Source organism: Geotrypetes seraphini, chromosome 5, assembly GCF_902459505.1.
Source record: "Geotrypetes seraphini chromosome 5, aGeoSer1.1, whole genome shotgun sequence".
NCBI classification, from domain to species: Eukaryota; Metazoa; Chordata; class Amphibia; order Gymnophiona; family Dermophiidae; genus Geotrypetes; species Geotrypetes seraphini.
Window position 1 is genome coordinate 102018601 of NC_047088.1, and position 24209 is coordinate 102042809.

The 24209-nt window shown below is 46.3% G+C and overlaps 1 protein-coding gene across 1 annotated transcript; it reads right to left on the reverse strand.

The window, feature by feature from the left end:
* Positions 1 to 2191: 2191 nt before the first annotated feature.
* LOC117360373 (perforin-1-like) lies at positions 2192 to 23524 on the reverse strand. Its single transcript, XM_033944073.1, has 2 exons — positions 22938 to 23524; positions 2192 to 3281 (listed from the first exon to the last, which is right to left on the reverse strand). Exons 1-2 carry the CDS (start codon positions 23522 to 23524, stop codon positions 2192 to 2194), a joined length of 1677 nt encoding a protein of 558 aa, XP_033799964.1.
* Positions 23525 to 24209: the final 685 nt, after the last annotated feature.

The window sequence follows — 24209 nt, forward strand, 5'->3', positions numbered from 1 at the left end:
GAAGAACTAGTAGTAGAAGAAGACGATGACGAAGAAGACAACGACGACGAGGATACACGCCCGCGCCTACCCCGACTCTTACGTTTTGACTTAACCCTATTACCCCCAGCAACAGCAACAGGCGCCGTATTACCCTGAAGCGATTGGTCCAGCACTCCAGCCAGAGGATCCACGGCACCGTCTGTAGCAACCGCACGTTCAGCTGGTGGCTCCCGAGCATCACCAGCAACAGCCTCACTAGATCCATGCTGCGCCATCACTCCAGGAGACTCTCCATGCACTGCTCTCGCACGCTCCAGCCTCTGCGAAGAAGGAACATCAACTCCAGCGATCGGGACCTGTAGAGAAAAACCAGACAGAGGAGCAGCAACCGACACTCCTCCGCTCCCGTGGACCCCAAGGCCCTCATGACCCCTGGCTCCATCAGCCCACCCCTGGCCCTGCCCAGGGTGCCAACCCACTCCCGGCACCGAACCCCATGGAAATGATGAGCCTGCTGGGGGGCCGCCTGACATCCAAGGGGGTATCCCCCACACAGACCCCCAGGGATTCAAACCCCAGGAGGGCCCTGCACTGGGTGGACCTATGAGCCTGTCACTGGCTGCTCCCACCCCAACAGCCCCACTGCCTCCCTCAACACTAGCCACTTCCCTCTCTCCTTCTACATAAGGCCCCGGGGCAGACACAGAAGGGCTGTGCTTCCTGTACAGTCTGCCGGCCAAAACTGGCAGACTGGAAGGCCTCCCTGCAGATCTCCCCGAACCGCGGGTTGCAGTGCCACGCGGTCACCGTGCGGCTGTTCTCCCCCTCCTCCGCACAGTAATGGGCACTGTAGGCCCCGCACCGGATCGCAAAGCCCTGCCTCCCGCATCACCCAGGCCCGCCCCCATCACCATGAGGGCCTAGAGAGCAGCCGTTTTAGAACGGCGTGTCGGTCTCTCCCTCTCCCCACTGCGCCCGACTCCCACCTGCTCGTCTTTGTTGAGGGAGTCGCCGGTGAGTAGGGAGATCTCCGCCACGCCGTCTGACCCCGCCATGATCTCGCTGTCGCTCACCCAGGAAAAGCCGCCTCGGAGGACCCAGGAAGACACCGGGTCTTTCGAGGTCCCGGCTTTATAAACTCCGCCCCGACTCCTCTCTCCTATCAGGAGGCAGCCCCGCGGCGGGAACTTCAAACCCGCCTATCGCTAAGCTGCCTCCTGCTCGCCTACACCTCCCCCCTTCGCGCGGAGCGCTCGTCTCCATGGGAGGCTGTGCGGGCCCTCCATCCCCGCGTTACAGCCGCCCATCGAGACGAGACTCTCGGGCTCTCCTTTATTATGAAAAGATAAATCATGAAGCACTGAGCACTTTAGAGATAACTGGGGGGGGGGGGGGTTGATTGGCTGAAAACCAGCATGATCAATTACCATGCCGATTAAGTCAATAAAAAAAAAAAAAAAATGGCGTTGATCCCAAACTTAGGCTTTGCTAGGCAGCCACAGTTAGGGTGCCTAGCGATGCCTAATGTAGGTATCCTATATAGAATCAGTTCCAAAATTTATTTCTGGTACCACCATTGATAGCTACTGGCTTTTCATCTGCTCTGCTGTTCTTTTCTTTTGTAAATGATTCTTACTGGCAGTGATGTCATTGGAATTGATACGTTCTGTGGATAGTGAGGATTCTGGACTATGTGATATATAGTACACATGACATGTTGCCAAAGTGGCTATAGGCTATAGCTCATTAAACAATGTCAAAGCAAATCATTTCTGAAAAAGAAAACATTCTAGGCTCAATATTCAAAGCTATTTAACTGGGCAAGAGGTGCTCTTGGCTGGATAAATCACTTGTCCAGAGTTATCTACTAATATTCAGTGATACTTACTGGTCAGTGGCACTAAATATCAGTACTAACCACTAAACTAAACTGGCTATTGTGAGGGTGATCCAGGGGTGAAATTGGCACATATGTGGTTAAGTACCAATATTCAGCACTTAACCATCTTATGTTAATAAGACAAATCAAACTACTTAAAATACAGTTCTATCTTTTTCTGGTTTTGTTTAGGTGGTTAAGTACAGAATATAGCTCTAGACCAGATAAGAGATACTCAACGCTGGTGCTCAAATGTGGCCTGGCATTCTGGTGGCAGGCAAAACATTTCTGATCACTGCCAGCTGAATGTTTACTCTCAGTCTAGTTTTTCTAAAGTTTTTCTGGTGAGGGAATATACTCCATACACTGGGGTCCTCCCAAATGGGGGCCACAGACCACATTAAACAAGAACTCAAGGTTCCCATGGGTTAGGTAGCAAGTCTTCTTGTGAAATCCTGCAGAGAGTGGTTGATCACAGGCCCCTAACAGATCATCATCATAGTGGTTGTCCTCATCCCAGACCTGGAGATTCATGGAGCTTCCTTGGTTTAGTTGTACTGTTCCAAAATCAAAGTGGACACTCCATATTGGATTGTCATTGTTCCACACTGTGGTGGTCCTCACCTCCTTGTTATCAATGATCACTTTGACATAAGCATCTGTTTTTGATACATAATCACCCCAGAGTCCTGTAGCTCGATGAATGTTGACTGTGATCTTGGCGAAACCTCGGCCAGTGGAACAACACATGCTGTTTATACCCGTGGCTACTGAGCAGAAGCAAGAGCAGGAGTCCCTTTTGCTCTTTTGTGCCCCAGAAGGGCAGCTACTGGAGCAGTTCTTCTGGACAGCACTCTCCATTATGTATTCACTAATGGCTCTTCTTAGGTTCTCCTTCTGTGGGCCTTGGAACCTCACTAATGTATGTATGGGCTTCAGGGAGAAAGAGATGATCCCTGGGATAGTCTTCAAGCTTGCAATCCACTTCCCAAATTTTTCTGGGTCCTGCTCCTTGGCAAACAGAAGGTCTGCTGTTGCTTCACCTCCCTCTAGTTCTGACTGTCGTTCATTGTACTTCTCATAGAAACTACCCTTGAAGTTCTTCTTTTTCTTCAACTCCTCACAGGTGCTGAATTCTCCTGTGATCTTGTGCTTTGCTTTTACTGTGGCTGAGGCATCTACACTTAGGCAATCCTTCACCTCATCCAGCGTGATTCCATCCAAAGAGGATTCACAAGATTTAATGGCCGTAATATCCCGCATCTTCCCCCCCAAAAAGAGCTCAGTAATATAGTGGGTCCCATAGGTGTTGATAACATAACGATAATTGGGCTTAGTCATTTCGTTGTAGGATTTTGGAAGGTTCTTCAGGATGTAGACAAAGTGGCTTGTGAGGAATGGCTTCTTGTTAACTTGGTATCTATCAAAAAAACAAACAATTGTTAGAACACAGAAAATTGTTCAATCAGATATCTAGATAGCTCAGTTCAGATTTTTGCATTCACATTTCATATGCTGATTGAGCTTAACATATTTCTTTGCTCTATTTAGAAAACAAGAATTGATAATGGTCTTAAAATGCAACAAGGCTGATTTTAATTATATACTAGGGAGAATTTTCTAACTGTAACAAGCTCTGGACAAATACCTGATCCAAGCAGAAACTACTGTATTTGGAAGTGATTGATTTATTAATCTTTTGAGATCTCACACTCTTTTTTATTCAAGCTGATGAGATCCTCTTTCAGGTATATCTTTCTAAAACTGCAAAGAAAACAGTCCATATTATACTGTAATACTAATAAGTTAAAAATAAAAACTTTATTTAGCCCCAAAAAGTAGTCAACAGGAAGAATGGAAGGAACCTTCCTGACAATCCCCTCCTTTTACAAATTCGTGGAAGCATTTTTTAGCACAGGCCAGTGTACTGAATGCTCTGCGCTGCTCCCAATGCTCATAGGAACTCTATGAGTGTTGGGAGCAGCGCAGAGTATTCAGTGTGCCGGACTGCACTAAAAAACATTTTTGTGGTTTTGTAAAAGGGGAGGGAATGTTTTGCACATAATGGCATTTTATCAAGAGGTGGAAGGTCCCAAGCATCTTTAACTATTCCAGTTGTCATAATTGCATTCTTCACCATAATTTTGTATAATTTTTCATAAACCATTACTTGTGTAAAGAGATTCTCTGAAAATTGTCCGCTCTGGATGCTGTAAAAATATGTGCATTGCTCTGTAACGCACATACTTTTAGCTGCATTTTCACAAAGTCATTCCCAGGATGGAGTTGACTAGGAAAAACAACAATGCATGTGATTTTATATTTTTAAAATAGCTCACATTCTTTTGACCTAAAAACATGCTGCAGAAATAGCAGGTGAAAATCTGTTGATACTTTTTTCTAGAGAAATTTTCAAAGAAAAATTATGTGCATACTTTCCCTTTGATAGCAAGTGCAAAATCTATATGAACAAATACGTTTATGTACCTGCCTGCACAGTTTTCATTCTTTCTAGCCCCCACCCCCACCCTCAATTACTACTGGCTTTCATAAAGCTGTGGTAGAGATTTCTTTTTTTTTTTTTTTATTTATAAATTTATTGGTTTGTTACAACATATAACAACTTCAGGCAATAAACAAAGTTCAAAGTAAAATAGATTAAACTAAACGAAAATCTTTATCAAGCCCACATTATAGGGGCTGATTGTCCTGTAGGAGTCACATCACTAAAAGAAAGAAAGACAAATATACCATAATCCTCTGAAGTCAGGCAAAAATAACAATTCCAGTGCGGGAGGCAGAGGGCACCGGAGGAGAGCAGGAGAGCGGAGAGAAGAAGGCAGAAGCAGAGGGAGCAGAGAAAGGGGACAAGCGAAGCGGAGGAGAAAGGCAGAAGCAGGCAGGCAGCATGGGGTAGGCGAGAGAGAACTCCGCCCACCCCCGATGCGTCACCAGCAGCGCGACCGGACTCCCCCTTAACAGGGGGAGTGCCAACGGCACGCCGCCATTCGGTGCGCGGTGAAGGTGAGCGGCAAAGGCGCTCGCCTTAGCGAGAGCGCCTTTGCGAAGGAGCCTTGAGAAGGAGCCAGGAGACCAGGGCACCCAGCAGATTCACCTAGAATAGAGCGCCTTGGCGAAGGAGCCTGGGGAAGGAGCCAGGAAGCTAACTGAGAGCCCCAAAATCTAGCTGTACGCCGGGCACCACTCCTCCTCACCGAGGGACCGTAAGAAAAAGAAATGGAGGCTGCAGGAACCCAGCGGAGCTACCCAGTGTACTGCACCGAGTGTTATATGTATGACTACCTCCCCTCCGGGAGGCAGGCATACATATGCGGTCGATGTCAGGAACTGGATAGCCTGAGGAAGGAGGTCGGAAGACTGCAGGTCAGGGTCCAGGAGCTGGAGGGACTCCGCACCATAGAGGAACCATGCTGGACAACTGAGGATACCACCAGAGAGAGCCACATCACGGAGCAAGTTAGAGAGCTCGAGAAATTCATCGAGGAGGCCTGCAGGATGGTGGAGGCACAGGACCACCAGCAAATCAGAAGCGAACTAACAGTTGGAGGACACAATCCACCAGAAGCCATGGGAGTAGGACTTTGCGGAGGATCGGGACAGGCAGAGAAGGTGGAGACCCAACAGAATCCGGAGGAAGGATTAGCAGACTGCGCCACTGATACAGACCTGAGACCAGAGAGACAACTGAGGAAGGGGAAATCTGCAATCGTAGTGGGAGACTCTATTCTGAGAGAAGTGGACAGTCACATAGCAGGAGGGAGAGAGGACCGACTAGTGACATGCCTTCCGGGGCAAGAACGAAGGACGTCATCGACAGAATTGAGAGAATCCTGGAAGGAGCTGAGACGGAGGAGACAGCAGTAATAATCCACGTTGGAACCAACGACGTCAGCAGGAGGAACTACAACAGGACTACACTAACTGAGCAGTTCCAGATCCTGGGGAGGAAACTGAAGCTGAGGACAAGGAAGATAGCCTTCTCAGAGATCCTGCCAGTACCGAGGGCGGATGCAAGGAGGCAGACTGAGCTGCAAGAGATAAATGGCTGGCTGAGGAGATGGTGCGAAGAGGAGGGTTTCCACTTTGTACGGAACTGGACAACTTTTTTGGGGAAGAACAAGCTCTACAGGAGGGACGGACTGCACCTGAGCACGGCTGGGATGAGGATGCTGGCACGCAACGTCCAGAGCGGCATAGACTTGGTTTTAAACTGAGGAGAAGGGGAAAGCCGATAGTCGATCTGACCTCGACACATCGGACCAAAGTATCAAACAAGGATACTGAACCAGGGAATTGTAAAAGAGGGCTCAGGACTGAGTGGGAACTTTTGGAAAAAGGACCCAAGGACGCAATGCAGGGGCCCAAAGCACAAATGAACCTAGCAAGCAGGATTAAGATAGAACAACAGGAGCCAGAGGGGCATCCAAACATGGGGAAGCAGGCTGAGGACAACACAGACACATCGCAGGATGAGGATGAATGTAACAAGGCTCGGGGGCTGGCAACCCTTGAAGGGGTCGGCAGGAGCGCCAAACCACGAGAACCAGCGGGGAAGGCAAACAACCGGGACCTAAATTGCCTATACACTAATGCTAGGAGCCTAAGAGCCAAAATGGGAGAGCTGGAAGTCATAGCCAGCAAAAAGGACCTGGACATAATTGGAGTCACAGAAACATGGTGGACTGATGACAACAATTGGGATGTGGTCATACCAGGGTACAAACTCTATAGGAGAGACAGGACCCACAAGAAGGGTGGAGGAATAGCGATATATATAAAGGACTCCATTCCCTCAACCAGGATGGAAACAACAGTAAGGGCGGACGGCTTGGAATCACTATGGGTTAAGCTACAAGGGGGAACTGGAGCAGACATCAAATTGAGACTGTACTATCGTCCACCTGGACAACCGGAAACAATCGACCAGGACCTGGAGGCTGAATTGAGGCAGGTTTGCAAAAGCGGAAGTGTGGTGGTGATGGGGGACTTCAACTACGCTGGGATAGACAGGAGTATTGGATACTCAAACTGCACGAGGGAGACCAAATTCCTGGAGGCTATGAGGGACTGTTTCATGGAACAGCTGATCACGGAACCAACGCGGGGAGATGCCACTCTTGACCTAATCCTCAATGGGCTAGGGGGACCCGCAAAGGAGGTGGCGGTACTAGCGCCACTAGGAAACAGCGATCACAACATGATCCAATGCAAGCTAGACAGTGGGTCATCAAAGGTAATAAGAACCACAACAACAGCACTCAATTTCAGAAAAGGGAATTACGAAGCCATGAGGAAAATGGTGGGAAAGAAACTCAGCGACAACTCAGGGAAGATGGAGACCATAGAAAAAGCCTGGTCCCTACTCAAAGGAACGGTGCAAAAGGCACAGAACCTGTACGTCCCCAGGTTCAGGAAAGGGTGCAAAAAGAATCGAACAAAAAACCCAGTGTGGATAACAAATGCAGTGAAAAAAGCGATAAGTGATAAAAAAGCATCTTTCAGGAAATGGAAAAAGGACCAAACAAAGGACAACCAAATGGAACACAAAAGACACCAAAAAGAATGTCACCAAGTGGTTAGGAAAGCAAAAAGAGAATATGAGGAGAGACTGGCAGGGGAAGCAACAAACTTCAAATCGTTCTTCAGATACATAAAGGGGAAGCAACCGGCCAGGGAAGAAGTAGGGCCATTGGATGATGGAGACAAGAAGGGAGTGGTAAAGGAGGAAAAAGAGATAGCTGACAGGTTAAATAAGTTCTTCTCGTCGGTCTTCACGAGAGAGGACACATCAAATATTCCAGAACCCGAGGAGATCATAAATGGGGATCAGGATGAAAAGCTGGTCCAACTAGAGGTAAGACAAGAGGATGTCCTCCGACAGATAGACAGACTAAAGAGCGACAAATCACCAGGTCCGGATGGCATCCACCCAAGGGTACTCAAAGAGCTAAGGAACGAAATAGCGGAATCACTTCGCCAAATATGTAACCTATCCTTAAAAACTGGGGAGATACCGGAGGACTGGAAAATAGCAAATGTCACGCCCATCTTTAAAAAGGGTTCAAGGGGTGACCCAGGAAACTACAGGCCGGTGAGCTTGACCTCGGTTCTGGGAAAGATGATGGAAGCACTGATTAAGGACAGCATCTGTGAACACATAGAAAACAATGGACAACTGAAGGCGAACCAGCACGGCTTCTGCAAGGGAAGGTCGTGCCTCACAAACTTACTGTACTTCTTTGAGGGAATAAACAGTCAGATGGATAAAGGGGAATCCATAGACATCATTTACCTTGACTTCCAAAAAGCCTTCGACAAGGTACCCCATGAACGGCTGCTTAAGAAGCTGTGGAACCACGGGGTGCAAGGGGATGTCCACCAATGGATCAAAAACTGGCTGGCAGGCAGGAAACAGAGGGTTGGAGTAAAGGGCCACTACTCAGACTGGCTATGGGTCACGAGCGGAGTCCCGCAGGGGTCGGTGCTTGGACCGCTACTGTTCAATATATTTATTAATGACCTGGAGGCGGGAACAAAATGTGAGGTTATAAAATTTGCGGATGACACTAAACTCTGCAGCAGGGTTAGGACCGCGGAAGACTGCGAGGACCTGCAAAGGGACCTAACGATACTGGAAGAGTTGGCAGAAAGGTGGCACATAAGCACATAAGCATTGCCTCTGCCGAGTCAGACCATAGGTCCATCATGCCCAGCAGTCTGCTCCCGCGGCGGCCCCCCAGGTCAATGACCTGTAGTGATCTATTACTCAAGAGCATTTTGTCTTGTATAGTAACCCTCTAATTGTACCCCTGGATTCCCTTACCCTTTAGGAACTCGTCCAATCCCTTTTTGAAACCCAAAACTGTACTCTGCTCAACTACCCCCTCTGGAAGCGCATTCCAGGTGTCCACCACCCTCTGGGTGAAGAAGAACTTCCTAGCATTTGTTCTGAACCTATCTCCCTTCAATTTTTTTGAGTGTCCTCTAGTTTTTGTTGCCCCCACCAGTCTGAAGCATCTGTCTCTCTCTACCTTCACTATACCCTTCATGATCTTATAAGTTTCTATCATATCCCCTCTAAGTCTCCTCTTTTCCAGGGAAAAGAGCCCCAACCTCTCCAGCCTCTCAGCAAACGAGAGGTTTTCCATGCCTTTTATCATTTTTGTCGCTCTTTTCTGGACCCTCTCGAGTATCGCCATATCTTTCTTTAGGTACGGCGACCAGTACTGGACGCAGTACTCCAGATGCGGTCGCACCATTGCCCTGTACAGCGGGATGATAACTTCCTTGGTTCTGGTAGTGATACCTTTTTTGACAATGCCCAACATTCTGTTCGCCTTTTTTGAGGCGTATTGTGCTGCCGGTTTCATTGTTTTATCCACCAAAACCCCCAAGTCCTTTTCTAGGTTGCCTTTTCCCAATGTCATCCCCCCCATCGTGTAGTTGTACATCAGGTTCCCTTTCCCTATGTGCATAACTTTACATTTCTCCACATTAAAACTCATCTGCCATTTATCTGCCCACTCACTCAGTTTGTCCAGGTCCCTTTGGAGTTTTTTACATTCCTCTACAAATCTAACCTTACCGGAGAGTTTTGTGTCATCCGCAAATTTTATAACTTCATACTTTGTCCCTGTTTCCAAGTCATTAATAAATATATTGAATAGCAGCGGTCCCAGCACTGACCCTTGTGGGACACCACTTGTGACCCCTTTCCAGTCAGAATAGTGTCCCTTTACTCCTACCCTCTGTTTCCTGTTTGCCAGCCAGTTTTTGATCCATCTGTGTATGTCCCCTTCCACCCCGTGGTTCCACAGTTTCCTTAGAAGGCGCTCATGAGGTACCTTGTCGAAGGCTTTCTGGAAGTCTAGGTATACTATATCTATGGGGTCACCTTTGTCCAAATGTCCGCTTATCCCCTCGAAGAAGTGCAGTAGGTTTGTTTGGCAGGATCTTCCAGTACAGAAACCATGCTGGCTTGTTCTCGTCAGCTTATTTTTTTCTATGTGCTCGCTGATACTGTTCTTGATCAATGATTCGGCCATCTTCCCCGGAACTGAGGTCAAGCTGACCGGTCTATAATTCCCCGGGTCGCCTCTGGTTCCTTTCTTGAAGATAGGCGTAACATTTGCTATCCTCCAGTCTTCCGGTATTACCCCTGTTTTCAGGGATAGGTTACAAATCTGCTGCAGTAACTCCGCTATTTCGTTTCTAAGTTCTCTTAGTATTCTTGGGTGAATTCCATCCGGGCCCGGCGATTTGTCAGTTTTCAGCCTATCTATCTGTTTGAGTACATCTTCGAGGCTTACCTCCATGCACGATAATTTTTCCTCTTGGTCCCCCTTGAAGAATTTTTCCAGTTCCGGAACATTGGATGTGTCCTCTTTTGTGAAGACCGACGAGAAGAACATGTTTAATCTGTCCGCCACTTCCTTTTCCTCCTTTACCACTCCTTTCCTATCCCCCTCATCCAGGGGTCCCACTTCCTCTCTCGCCGGCTGTTTCCCTTTCACATATCGAAAGAAAGGTTTAAAGTTCCGTGCCTCCTTTGCAAGTTTCTCTTCATATTCTCTCTTTGCTGTTCTGACTACGCGGTGGCAGATGAGCTTTAACATAGAGAAATGCAAGGTCATGCATGTAGGGAAAAAGAACCTGATGTTCAGCTACAAAATGGGGGGGATCACTACTAGGGGTAAGTAACCTTGAAAGAGACTTGGGGGTGATGGTAGACACAACATTGAAGGCATCGGCACAATGCGTGACGGCATCAAGGAAAGCAAACCAAATGTTGGGTATCATTAAGAAGGGTATCACGGCCAGGACGAAGGAAGTCATCTTGCCACTGTATCGTGCAATGGTGCGCCCGCATCTGGAGTACTGTGTCCAGTACTGGTCGCCGTACCTCAAGAAGGACATGGCAGTACTTGAGGGAGTCCAGAGAAGAGCAACTAAACTGGTAAAGGGTATGGAAAACTTCTCATATGCTGACAGGTTGAAAAAGCTGGGGCTATTCTCCCTGGAAAAGCGGAGACTTAGAGGAGACATGATAGAAACCTTCAAAATCCTGAAGGGCATAGAAAAGATAGACAGGGACAGATTCTTCACACTGTGGAGAACCACAAGTACAAGGGGGCACTCAGAGAAATTAAAAGGGGGCAGGTTTAGAACAAACGCTAGGAAGTTATTTTTTACCCAGAGGGTGGTGGACACATGGAACGCGCTTCCGGAGGCTGTGATAGGCCAGAGCACGTTACAGGGCTTCAAAGAAGGTTTGGATGGGTTCCTAGAGGATAAGGGGATTGAGGGGTACAGATAGGAGTTGAGGTAGATTATAGGAATAGTCAGGGACCATTGCACAGGTGATGGGCCTGGAGGGCCGCCGCGGGAGTAGACCGCTGGGCGGGATGGACCTCTGGTCTGACCCAGCAGAGGCAAATTCTTATGTTCTTATGTTGTTATTTTAACTCGTTCTCAACCTCTGCATTAGTTACAGGCAATGTGTCTAATTTAGGTTTATCTTGAAGAAAAATTTCCAAATGAGCTGGATCAACAAAAATATACCTATTATTCTTATAAGTCACTATCACTTACATGGGAACTTAAGGAAAAATAAAGCTCCCACAGCCAAGACACGAGTCTTGAGTTGCAGGCAGGGCAGGATTAATTCTTCGAGAGCCCCTAGACACACAAGTACACTGGGCCCCCTATCCCTGCCCACCCCCACCCCCATTTATTTACCTGTTTTCTTATTTACATCTTTATTTCCACTTGAATTTCTTTTTTCTTTTATTATAAAATTCAAAACAAACAAAAAAGATTGCCTACTAGTGCCAGTGTACAGTTTTAGTTCTATGCAAGCCCCAAACATCTCTGAACAAAACACCCCTTCCTTCCTTCCCTTCCCACCTATTGCTCAAGACTTTAACTCTGAACCTTTTCCATACGTATATAAAAGTGTTCAAATGCATTGTAAAGCAGTAATACTATCTAAAACATAAGTCTATATTAATAACCAAGTTTGCAACTCTTCTCAACTGCCTCGTTTTATGTCGTCCAACTTTAACCCATATGTATGTATAAACAACCAACTCTGTAACTCCTCTGGTACGTTCCACTCCATGTATGTTAATTTGTAACAAAACGAGGCAAGCGGTCCACCAAAGAATTCAACGTGGAACAAAAGAAGATCGGCAGACAATAAAGGAGAACCTGACGCATTTCGCCAAACAAGGCTGGTCAATGCTAACAGAAAACCATACACACAGAACACAGAACCACCCTCACCCAGTATGGAATAAGTAATCACAAACTAACCCCCCTTTTTTTTACAAAAGCATGGGCGAGGTTTTTAGCGCTGGCAGGCTGAATGTTCTGCACTGTTCTGACGATCATAGGAATTCTATGACCATCAGAGCAGTGCAGAGCATTCAGCATGCTGGCTTGTGCTACAAACCGAAAGAACTGTACAGTATCGTATATTGCTTTTTCAATCTTTTCTCCTGGTTGCAAATCTTCTGTAGGAATATCAGTGAAAAAGGCAGGGTGTGAATCATCACAAATTTCTCTTCCATTAAAAGTAACATGAGTTTTCTGGGTCAGATTGGCATCTTGTCTTGGTTTTAAGCCAGCAGTAAGTTTCACATCCTTGATTATGGTTTTTGCCAGTGACTAAACAGTTACAAATAAGCAGTACATCTCATTAGTCAGGGCTGGTGGCTCATGCCGAAACTGAACAGAAATCCTTGGAACTCTGGAAATTATCATAGTACTTGCTTGTATTGTTACGCTGTCCCAGCAAATCTCATTTTCAGGAACTTTAGGTCTCCATTTAAAGGAACGGGAAGCATGCGATGCTGCATCGGCAACGCGGTGCTCAGCCCAAAGCTTCCCCTCTGATGCAGCTTCCTGTTTCTGCCTGGGAATTTCATGTCAGAGGAAAGCTTTGGGCTGAGCACTGCGTTGCTGATCTTACGTGCCATTGATGCCATAGGGGGGATGGGGGCCGTTGATGCCGGAGGGGAGGGAGGGCTTGTTGATGCAGGGTGGTGTGAGTGTGTTCCATTTCATTTGAAAAAAAAAAAGATGAGGTGAAGGGAAACAGTAGGGCAGCTGCACTCTGTTTTCCCTCCTTCAGCGGGCCCCCCTGACAATTTTGGGCCCTTGACACGTGCCTACTGGGTCTACCCTATAATCTGGTCCTGGTTGCAGGAACTGTTTCCTCCTGTACTGCGTCTGTTTGGAGACGTCTGGAAAGATATTCAAAGGCATATTTTTAAGGCACATCTTACATCAACTAGACATTGTGCATTTTTTTATTTAGTTCCATAGACTTGAGAAAAGAAGAATCATATATAAATTTTAAAAGACATTTAAAAGCACATTTTTTCCAATTGGCTTCCTCAACTTAGAACAGAGTTTGGGACTGTGATCTGTGTTTTATTGTTTTACTATTAGAATTGTTACTGTTGAGATATTTGCTATGATATTTTATGGGAAAAAATTTTTTAACTTTTGTTCTTAATCTTTCCTTTTCTATTTTTAATTGCAGTTCTTTTCTTGATGAATATTAATTGTGTATTGTAAACTGCTTAGAACCTTTTAGGCTGTTAAGAGAGCATTTTTATTCACAAAATATAATTTGAGAATACCTTGTTTTTCTATTTCAGTCTTGAAGGTGACCAGCAATGTTGCTCTTTTAGTTATAAAATCTTCTGACAATTCTAAAAACTGGGAAATATTTAAACTGTCAGGTGACACTAATTGATCTTTTCCCCCCTCTTCTGAAATCATTTTGGAACCACTAGGTATATAGTAAAGATTATCAGGAGAAAAAGTTTCTAACTGAGTATAACAAAGTATATCCTTCATATACATTTTTAGTAATTCCAAAGGAGAAAGATAATGAGATTTAGGAAAATTCAGAAATCTGAGGTTCCTGGATCTCATAGCATTTTCCATCTTTTCTATCTGTAAGTGTATTAAAGTATTATCCTTCACATTAGATGTGGCACAAGATTGCATTACAGAAACAGATGCTTCCACTTTATCCATTTTTTTCCCATTACAGCCAATTGAATTTCTTGCTCAGCCACTTTACTTGTTATTCCAGACAAAAATTGACAAAGCTTTACTACTGTGCCCTGGAATTAATTTTTAATTCTATTCACTACAGTCCAAACATCTTGAAGCGTAACAATTTTGTCGCCCATCTTGAGCCTAATGATAGGTCCTGTAGGCATTGAAACAGGAGATACAAAACCAGATTGTTTTTCCATTGATGGTCTTTTTGGTCCAGCTCAGTCAATTGTAGAGAAGTTGAGTCTGAACCTGATATGGAAATGGAGTCATCCTTCTCCAATAGGTTGAGGTGCAGGTGTGGGTTTGCCAGATGAGAGAGAGGCAGATTGGGATTGCAAGTCAATCTTACCTTTAAAGGATGTTCCAGAAACTGGGCAAAGGTGGCGATCCATCAGTCCTGTTATAGTAGTAGAGGAAACAATCTTAGCCTTTCATTTGCCCATAATTTTCTTTCACCTGCTCCTCACTCCTCTCGGCTCTTAAGGGGCTCAAAAGGGGTGTGTCCTGCCCCTTTGGCCACGCCCCTTCGGATATGAGGCCTTGGGTCGTGTTCTGTGGCTCAAAGCTGTTAAATCCCAGGGGAGAGGACTTCCCCTCCCGATTGGCAAATGCCAGGTGGTGGCTGCAGGGGTGCCTGGCTGGAGAGTGGAAGCTCCGGCAGGGTTCAGTCAGCCTGTGGTAGAGATTTCTACCGAGGGCCAGCAACATAAATGCTCTGACACTCATAGAATTCCTGTGAGCATCAGAGCATTTACCTTGCCAGCCTGCAATAAAAACCTCTACTGCAGCTTTGTGAAAGGAGCCCTAACATAACTTTCAGGTCATAAATACCAAATAATGTTTAGACCTCATTTCAAATAGGAACTAACAACTATTTCCTGATAGGAACCTAATGGAATGTTTTTAATTTATAAATCTGAAAGGTGTCTCTAGGCATTAATGGTCATTTTTCTAAGATTGAAGTCAACCAGACAAAAACAACTGAACAGCATTTCACTCCATCTGAAAGGCTGAAATGGTGCATACAACTTTAAGGGAGCACAAAATGTAATTGGTTTGCAGGACCAGAAGTGTTTCCAAAGCAATTTGGGGTAGTAGCTGTCAGTGGTGTAATAAGGAGGGTGGTCCATCCCAGGCGCCATGTTGATGGGGGCGCCAGTACCCCTCCTCCTCTCCAATTCCCCACCTCTTCCCACTCCTTCCCTCGCCACATGTGCACCCCCCTTCCCTTCTCCTGTACCTCTTGTTGTTCACCACAGCGAGCAACAACTTTAATGTGCTCCTCGCAACCGCGTCATCTCTCCCACTGATGTCACTTCTGGGGGCCATGCATAGAAAGTCATATTAGAGGAAGAGCTGAAGGGGCGCAAGGAGCATGTTGAAGTTCATGTTGCTCGCAGCGGTGAACAACAAGTAGTTCAGCAGTGGGGATAGGTAGGGTTACTAGACGTTCGAACTTCCCCGAACATGTCCTCCTTTTGAGGATCCAGATGGCTTTTCAAAAACTTTGTCCAGGTTTTGAAAAGCCTCCCTTAAAGTCGCTGTCGGGCAGGAGGTCATCCGCGCATGTGCGGATGCCCTCCTGCCCGACCAGAGCAGGCAGCAGGGGGAGGGGATGGGGTGGAACTGGGCAGACCTGGGGGACGGATCTAAGGGGTCCAGATTGAGATGGATAACCTGGACATACTGGACTACCTTGTGGACATACTGGACTACCTTGTGTATGCTGGACACTACAGCCATTTTAACACATATTTTCTCACAGTCTAAAACAGCCTTTCTTTACAAGCTAACCAGATGGAACAGCATGTACTTTGCTATCTGTGAACGCATGTATCCTTTTGAAATGCTAACCCTGCTGGCCTAGTTCTTGTCTCCCTTAGGAGAATACTTCTCCAAGGTTCGGTGGCCATTGTTCATTTGTGCTGAGCTGTTATCAGTGCTGTATGACATATGCAAGAGTACTTAACATATGCAAGGCACCCTGAGAAGCCATAAAACACCCATAACAAGTAACAGCCCCTGAAGGATGAAGGGGGAGTAGGGATGTGGGGGCCTGGTGCCTGTCTCTGAAGCAAGCCATGGGATCCAGGCAGGGCCAGGATGCTGGAATGTCACCCTTGCATCTTTGTGTGAAACTTTCTGCATAAGACTGTCTACAAGGACACCATCCTGAAGCAAGGTGATAAGGATTCCAGACATGTAAAAAGAAGTTCATGAAGTGCCCTCTGTTTCTGGACTGCTTGGGCCCCTCTTGTGGGGGGGAAGTGAGAGAGGCTTGGGACTGGGGGGGGGGGAATAGTTAGGTATACATTTTTTGTATCAATAGGGAGTCATATGACCAGAGTTCGGGGATGGGCCTTTTGAAACAAGGAAAGAATTTATCTGTATAAAAGAAATATGCATCACAGGTACAGCCAGAGAGGTTTACCTGCTTATGCCGGAGGGTGTGCTAGCCCCCTGCTCGGCACATGAGTGTAAGTGTTACTCTCCATTTCATATTCTGAACTGACAATATATATTTCTTTCCGCTATGTTTTTGCTGCTATAATTTTGTAAGCCATTATACTAACAATAAAAATATTGTCTGTTTTGGAAAATACAATGCCGTCTCGTAGTCATTCCAATGAGGTAAACTAAACAGCCTTACTTCAGGATTTTCTGAATGGAAAATCTGGTAATGTTAGGGATAGGGGAAGGAGCGGGAGGAGGCAGAGATGAGGGCAGGGGAGGGGCACCACCGCCCCGGGTGCCTCTCACCCTCGCTATGCCAATGTTAGTTGTTAATTGGCAAATTCCAACCACCACCCCCCTTTTATGAAACTGCCCAAGAGGTTTTTTAGCACCAGCCATCATGCTTAATGCTCTGCACTGCTCTGAAGTTCACAGAGTTCCTATGAGCATTGTAACAGCGTGGAGCATTCAGCACACCGACCAGTGCTAAAAACCTCTTGTGCAGTTTTGTAAAAAGGGGTCTTTGACTACACAATAGTTGATAGACAAAAGATTATCCTAGTTAGAAAAATATAATGCCCAGACAACAAAGGTAGAAAACGTAAAAAAAGATTTTGAATTTTCACAGACTGAAATGTGCCAGCTGTGGGAAATATGGGGGGAGGGGTAGGAACATTGGGTGGGTGGGCAGTAGGAAAATGAAAAAGGGGATGGGGAGGGAGGTGTCTAGGTAAAGGAAAGGCAAAGGTTGGGAGATGGAGTGGTAATGAAGGAGGTTTGGCAGGCAAAAGTTGTTGAGGACTGGAAGGTGAGGGAGGTGGGTGAAGGTAGTGGGACTGGGGCCAATGTGATTAGGGGGAGCAGTCTCAGAGGTTCCTTTATTGTGTTGAGATGGTGGGACAGCAGCAGAAAGACAGCACTTGCAGTTACAGGAAGCATCCAGGTTCCCATGGGCTTTCTGACTTCCTACCGGCGGTCTACCTGCTGTGGATTAGAGGCCTTCTGAGCCGTTGGGTGTCAGGCATTGGTTCTTCATGCACCAAGTCACCCAGGATTGTGGGATGGCACTGCGCTGGTCAAAAATAAAGGGGCTTGCGTTGCAGAAGTCTGCCAAGAAATGGCAATGACCAGCTGCGAGTGAGAAGAAAAGCTCAAGGGAATGGCAACAGGCCATCCTAAACATGGGAAGAGGCCATGCTCGCCACATAGGAGCATCAGCCATTGGAGAGCCCTGCTGGTCAGCCCCCTGTGGGCAATACTGCCTAGAAGAAGAAAGGGACTGCAACCTCTGAACTCCCAGCAGCAGGCAGTAGCAGCAGGACTTGGTTCATGCTGCCAGATGTCCCTGATAGAGGCCAGGAGGAGATGGGCATCTCCAGTACCTTGTTTGCAGAGTCTACATCAGCTAGCCTGCATCCTGGTGAGTTATTGACTTACTGGGAGCGTGTGGAGGGCAAGAGTTACATGGGGAGAGTGAGGATGGTAGAGGAGGTAAGAGTTGTCACTGGTCCTCCTTGCGTAGATGGCTATGTGATATGAAGTTTGTGAATAGCCTTCAGCATATTGTTAGGTGCCTAGAGAGTGATATGCATCAGTGTAAGTGGACGGTGGGAACACCTATGGATGTTTGGGAATCCTCTGATTCATGGGATTCATCTGATTTCATCTCTATTTCTTCATCTTCCTAGCAGTTGGAAGGCAATGGCGTTACGGCATTGTTGCCGATGGGGGTGGTAAACACAGTGGAAAATTTGCATGTTTCTTAGCAAGGACATTTGCTCTGCAAGATGCCATTAAAGTCAGTTGGCAAATAAGTTGTGGCAGCGGATTCTGCAAGGGCGCTATATTGACCTTTTCAGTCTGTTGGAGTGGGAGCAGGGTATAGAGCAAAAAAGGGGTAGGGGATCAGAAGGAATCAGGACAACTGAGGAAAGGCAAGGTAGCTAAACCATAGTTAATTGGTTGTTGCCATTTAATATCTATGCCAACATACTAGGATCTATGAAACAATTGCATGTTTGTTGTCCAGTGATTTTCGTACAACTTAGGCCCAAGGAAACGTTGGCATAAATAGGGTCCACCTAAATGTTAGGATTAGGGTTGCCTAGATCTGCCCCCAGGCCCTCCTGTTCCGCCCCATTATGCCCCAGTCCTGCCCCTAATCCTGCCTTAGCCCCACACCCACTACTTGCTCTGGTTAGGCAGGAAAACATCCTCACATTAGCGAATGCCCTCTTGCCTGACACAATTTTGGGGAAAACTTTTCAAAACCCGGACAAAGCGGACATGTCCAGGGAAATATAGACAGCTGATAACCCTAGTTATGATGCATAGTGATGCTAGTAGTATAGTTACATAGCTTTTGTAAACCTAACTTGCATATTTTTGACAGATGGCCATGCCCAATTCTGGTCACTTCAGCCAATCAGAAGCGAGAACCTGCCCAAGGCCTCCCTATTCTATGCCCAAGACCTGCCCACTTTCCTCCCCTCCTCAACCGCTTTGATGATGCCACTGGATATGTTTTGGCCCTGCCCAAGCCCCACCCCTTTTCTATAACCCCATCCCTAACCCTGCCTTATTTGCATAACCTTATCCTAAACTCTGCTCTCTTTTTTTCATAACCTACCTCAATCCCCTCCCCTTTTGGTGATATCACAGGAAGTGATACCATAACTCTGCACAGGTCAAGCCCCCTTTTCAAGATGGAGGTGCACACTGGAGATACATAAGAACATAAGAATTGCCGCTGCTGGGTCAGACCAGTGGTCCATCGTGCCCAGCAGTCTGCTCCCGCAGCGGCCCCTAGGTCAAAGAACAGTGCCCTAACTGAGACCAGCCCTATCTGTGTACGTTCTGGTTCAGCAGAAACTTGTCTAATTTTGTCTTGAATCCCTGGAGGATGTTTTCTCCTATAACAGCCTCCGGAAGAGCGTTCCACTTTTCCACCACTCTCTGGGTGAAGAAGAACTTCCTTACGTTTGTACGGAATCTGTCCCCTTTTAACTTTAGAGAGTGCCCTCTCATTCTCCCTACCTTGGAGAGGGTGAACAATCTATCTTTATCTACTAAGGTTTCGATCATGTTCCCTCTCAGTCTCCTCTTTTCTCTCAATCTTCTCTAATCTTTCGCTGTACGGCAATTCCTCCAGCCCCTTAACCATTTTAGTTGCTCTTCCCTGGACCAGTTTGAGTAGTACCGTATTCTTCATCATGTACGGTGACCAGTGCTGGACGCAGTATTCCAGGTGAGGGCTTACCATGGCCCGGTACAGAGGCATGATAACTTTCTCCGATCTGTTTGTGATCCCCTTCTTAATCATTCCTAGCATCCTATTCACCCTTTTTGCCGCCGCCGCACATTGCACAGATGACTTCATCGACCAGCACTCCCATTTTCTATTTGGATGGATCACATGACAGGAAGTGATATCAACCACCTGATGAGCATGCTTAGTTTCTTTTTTTCCTGTCTTTTCTTTTTATTTTTAGCCATTCACCCCCATCTAGCTTGTTTTTATAGTCCTCTGTTTTTTATAATACATAAAAATGCTTAGGAAACACCTTCCTTTCAGAAAAAATAAAATTCAACTTTTTTAGACACAGCTCCTGATTCTCTGTGCCAGGCAGAAGCCATTACAGCTTGCCTGTTTAAAAAGGTTTCTGTGAAAAAATAAAATTCCACTTTTTTTTTTTGGACACATCCCCTAAACACCAGCAAAATGATCAGAGTTTCTCACTCTCTCTGCATGCACACAAAGCCATAGCTTGCTGATAGCACCAATACAATGACCAGTTCACACACACACACACAGAGCCATCACTTGCTGAAACCCTCTCTCTCTCTCTCTGCTTTTGTTATGATGTCACTTCCTGTGATGTGGCATTAGGGGCAGGGCTTGGGTGGGGCTAAATGATATATCTAGTGATATCATGAAAGGGGGAGGGCCAGAGAGTGGGCAGACTTGGGCATAGAAGGGCTTGGCTAATGAAAGCTATGTAACTATACTACTGATCATAAGGCGTTTAGGTGGCACTAAGCATGATTCTATACGGTGTGCCTAACTTTTATAGAATCATGCATAGTGCCATACTAGTCAGCAGGGCCAGATTAATGGGTAGGCCCAGTAGGCACGTGCCTAGGGCCTGAAACTGTCAGGGAGGCCCACTGAAGGAGGGTAAAAAGACAACTCACCTTGCAATTTTTTTTTCAAATGGAAATGGCCTACCCCCGCGGCATCAATGGGGATCCCCCCCCCCCCCCCCCAGCAGCAATGGCAACACGGCCGGCTCTGCTCCAGGAAGGTTCCGCAATAACTGCATCTGCCGGTCCATCCCCTTCCAATGTCAATTACTTCTTCCGGAGCAACTAAATGACAGAAGGGGATGGACCGGCAGACGCAGTCATTGAGGGACCTTCCTGGAGCAGAGTCGATTGCGTTGCCGTCGATGCCACCAGCTGTTCTAACAATTTCTGCTTTCGGGCTGCCTTTTGCCAAGGAGCTCAGAGAGTAGAGCCAGCAGCACAGGACCTTGCATTTGTTTGGCGGGAGAGATAAAGGAGCATGGAAGGGTGGTGGAGGGAGAGAAAGGGGCAGGGTGGTATGGAAAGGTGGTGGAGGGAGAGAAAGGGGGCAGATGCTGATGGAATTGGTGTTCAGGAGAGAGACATAAGGGGGAAGGTTACTGGATGGACTTGGGTTGGAGGGAAAGAAAGGGGGCAGATGCTGATGGAAGTGGGGGTAAGGGAGAGGAGAGAGTGAAATGTCAGACTATGGTGGTGTGGGAAGGGAAGGAGAGGAGAGAGATGCCAGACCATTGGAGGAGAAGAGAAGAAGATGGATGCCAGACCAATGGGGGTGAAGGGAAAGATGGAAGGGGGGAGGCATACAGTTTCTGGAAGTAGCATAAAAGGGGAGAAGATGCATATAGAAGGGGCAGACAGTGGATGAAAGGAAGAGAGTGACAAGAAGATGAGGAAACCAGAGAAGTCAAAGATAGAAAAAAAATGTTCTTTTTTTTTGCTTTAGAGGACATGCGTCACTGTTTCTGTGGTGTTGCATTGTATACAGAGTTCAGCTTCTTGGTGGTTCAGTTTAACCTTTGTCTACGTATACAAAACTGTAGAGCATTTTTTAGCGCTGGCCATGGTGGTAACAACTCTATTGCTCAGAATTCTATGAGCGTCTGAGCTGTTACCACTGTGGCTAAAAACCGCACTACAGTTTTGTAAAAGGGGGAGGGGATAGTTTGTGATTACATATTTCATACTAGGCGAAGGTGTTTTCTGTATTCTGTGTGTTCAAAAGACATGGTTTTCTGTTAGGATTGACTGTGCAGGATTGATCTGTACTAGTCTGGCTTATTTAGTTTTACAATGGGTGTATTGATGTTGTACTGCTCACTGCAGTATGTAAGATGCTGCCTTTTCCTAGGTACACTCTTGTGCGATATGTGGATTGTTACTAAAAATCATGTTTTTCATACAGATGGGGGGGGGGGGAAGTTTCAAAAAAATTATGGGCCCCGGGTGTCACATATGCAAGGTACACCACTGTACTGGGGTTTTGCTTTTTCCCTTGGAAAAAAAAAAGACACACTTGTAACATTAGTGTCTCATAGTAATACCATTGAGCGGCAGCAGTGAGAAGGGGGCAGTGGCTGCCATGCGGGGCAGGAGAAGGAGGAGGAGGTGGTGGCTGGAAGTGGCACAGGGTGCAGATCCGCAGGCTGCTCTGGGGAGGACTAGATTATAAAGTGAATCCCGCGATGGTGTCTTTGGCTGGTTACAGTCCAGAGATTGAGGCAAACTGCAGGTAAAGCAAGGCTTTGTCCGGGAATCGTGTCACGGGATATGGGGAGGGCAGGAGCTGCAGGCAGATAGGTGCTCCTCCTGTCGAGGAAATTCTGGCTGCAGATAGGCTGGTGGACGGGGACGTCATGTTTAGTATAGTAACATAGTAAATGACGGCAGATAAAGGCCTAAACAGTCCATCCAGTCTGCCCATAAGTTATACTCATTAAAAATACATGATTAAATTAATTTGTCTCTTCCTTGGGGGCGGGGCAAGGGGCAGGGCATGGGTGGGGTATGGGCGGGACAGGGCTAGCAGGCCCAGTGTACTTGTGTGCCTAGGGGCTCTTGAAGAATTAATCCTGCCCTGCTAGTCAGTGCCGATTTTGTAGGTGACATATATAGAATTGGGCCCATGGTGAATAGCCCACCTATAATTAGCTGAATAAAAATATTTGTTTTTCTCTAGATCTGCTATTTGGGCAGAACCAGTTAACCAGTTAAAACTGACCAACTAGTGCTGCATACCAGCATTGAGCTGCTAAATTATTAGCCCAGGAATGTCTCTAAAGTTCCCTTTTAAATAATTTTGTGACTAAGAGTTAAACCAGTTAATTCCTAGGAAATCCACATTTCAATGCTTTTCATGTGTCAGAAGCTCAGATGAAACTAGTAAGGGCAAAATTTCAGGATATAGAAGGTAGAAAATGCTTTAAGAAAATAAGAATACCTGTAGTACGTGCAAGAGATTTCATGGCTTGTGAAACTGTACTTGTCCTGCCCGGACTTCTGCATGGAAAACTCTGCTAGCCTGGAGTGGGACCCTGCCAAGTTCACCTGGATGTTCACTGGGGGTTTCACATTTATATCCAGCCCCACCTTCCAGTCATTCTGCACCAAGGAGGCCGACAACTCCATCACCTGGAAGCTTGAGTGCAGGACAGAGCTTGAGATCTTGCGGGAGCAGCTGTTGTAGATGTGCCAGTCTACTATGGACAGTGGTAACTTCTGAAGAGGTGTATCCTCCAGCAGAGAATTAGGACATACAGTGCAGGTATGGTTTTTCTTCTCCCATTTATTTGTGTTGATAAGGTAGTTTGCTGCCCTTTCTAGGGTCACCACATTGATGCCCTCGCCTACCAGATGATATCCAGGGACAAAGTTCGAATCCTCACATTCGCTGCTGGTTCCTGTCCTGCAGACCATGTGGACACCAGGAAAATAAAAGGCAAAGATGAGGAAGCAAAGAAGGGCAGAAGAAGGTTCCAGAGCAGCTGTCAGAAGCCTATATGGACCCATGCCTTGAAGGGCAGCCATACTCTCTACCTGTAGAATTCATAAAATGAGAGCATTTATTTATACTCATACAATGGATGTGTTTATGGTAAAAAGAATCTTTATATTTCACTGACAATCTTTCACAACATAGATACCTCTTTTCTTTCTCTGTCAACCTCTACCCCTTCCCAACAGCGAAACAGCTTATGCTAACACTATTCATGATCTTGTGAAAGTCACTTTATTTCCTATTGCCTCGGTTACCCACTCTGTAGATACATCCCCCTCCAACCCCCCTCCCCCACCCAAAAAAGAAACCCCTAACAACCCTAATATCTCCATACAAACCCTGACATCTACGTTGTCCCACATTTAGTCAAATTCTGAAACCCTTCTCCAGCACTGAACACACATACAATCCTAGTACCCTTTCTCATCCCTTCAACCTTTTCTGAGAGAGTTCTGAGAGAAAAGGATACCTCTCTGGATAAGTGAACATTATTTTGCTCTGTGCTTTTGTGACTTAAGATCGCATAGAAAAGAAAGTTTATTGATAAAAGCATTTAGTTAAAAAAACCAAACATTATTTTTTAATTTGTTTAAACAGTATAAAACCTTTCTGCCCATAGCTTAAAACATTATCTTTATGCCAGAAGTTTAAACTGCCTAAAGCATTTACAGCCTGTAAAAAGCAGGCAGGGCTTAGTTTGAATTTAATATTTAT

What these genes read in the sequence shown, in the direction of transcription:
- LOC117360373 (XM_033944073.1), bottom strand. Translation starts at nt 23,524, where the DNA reads ATGGCTGCCCTTCAAGGCATGGGTCCATATAGGCTTCTGACAGCTGCT. An exon ending in ATCTCTTGCACGTACTACAG is followed by an intron (nt 3,282 to 22,937) that starts GTATTCTTATTT and finishes TTTTTTTGATAG; the next exon opens with ATACCAAGTTAACAAGAAGC.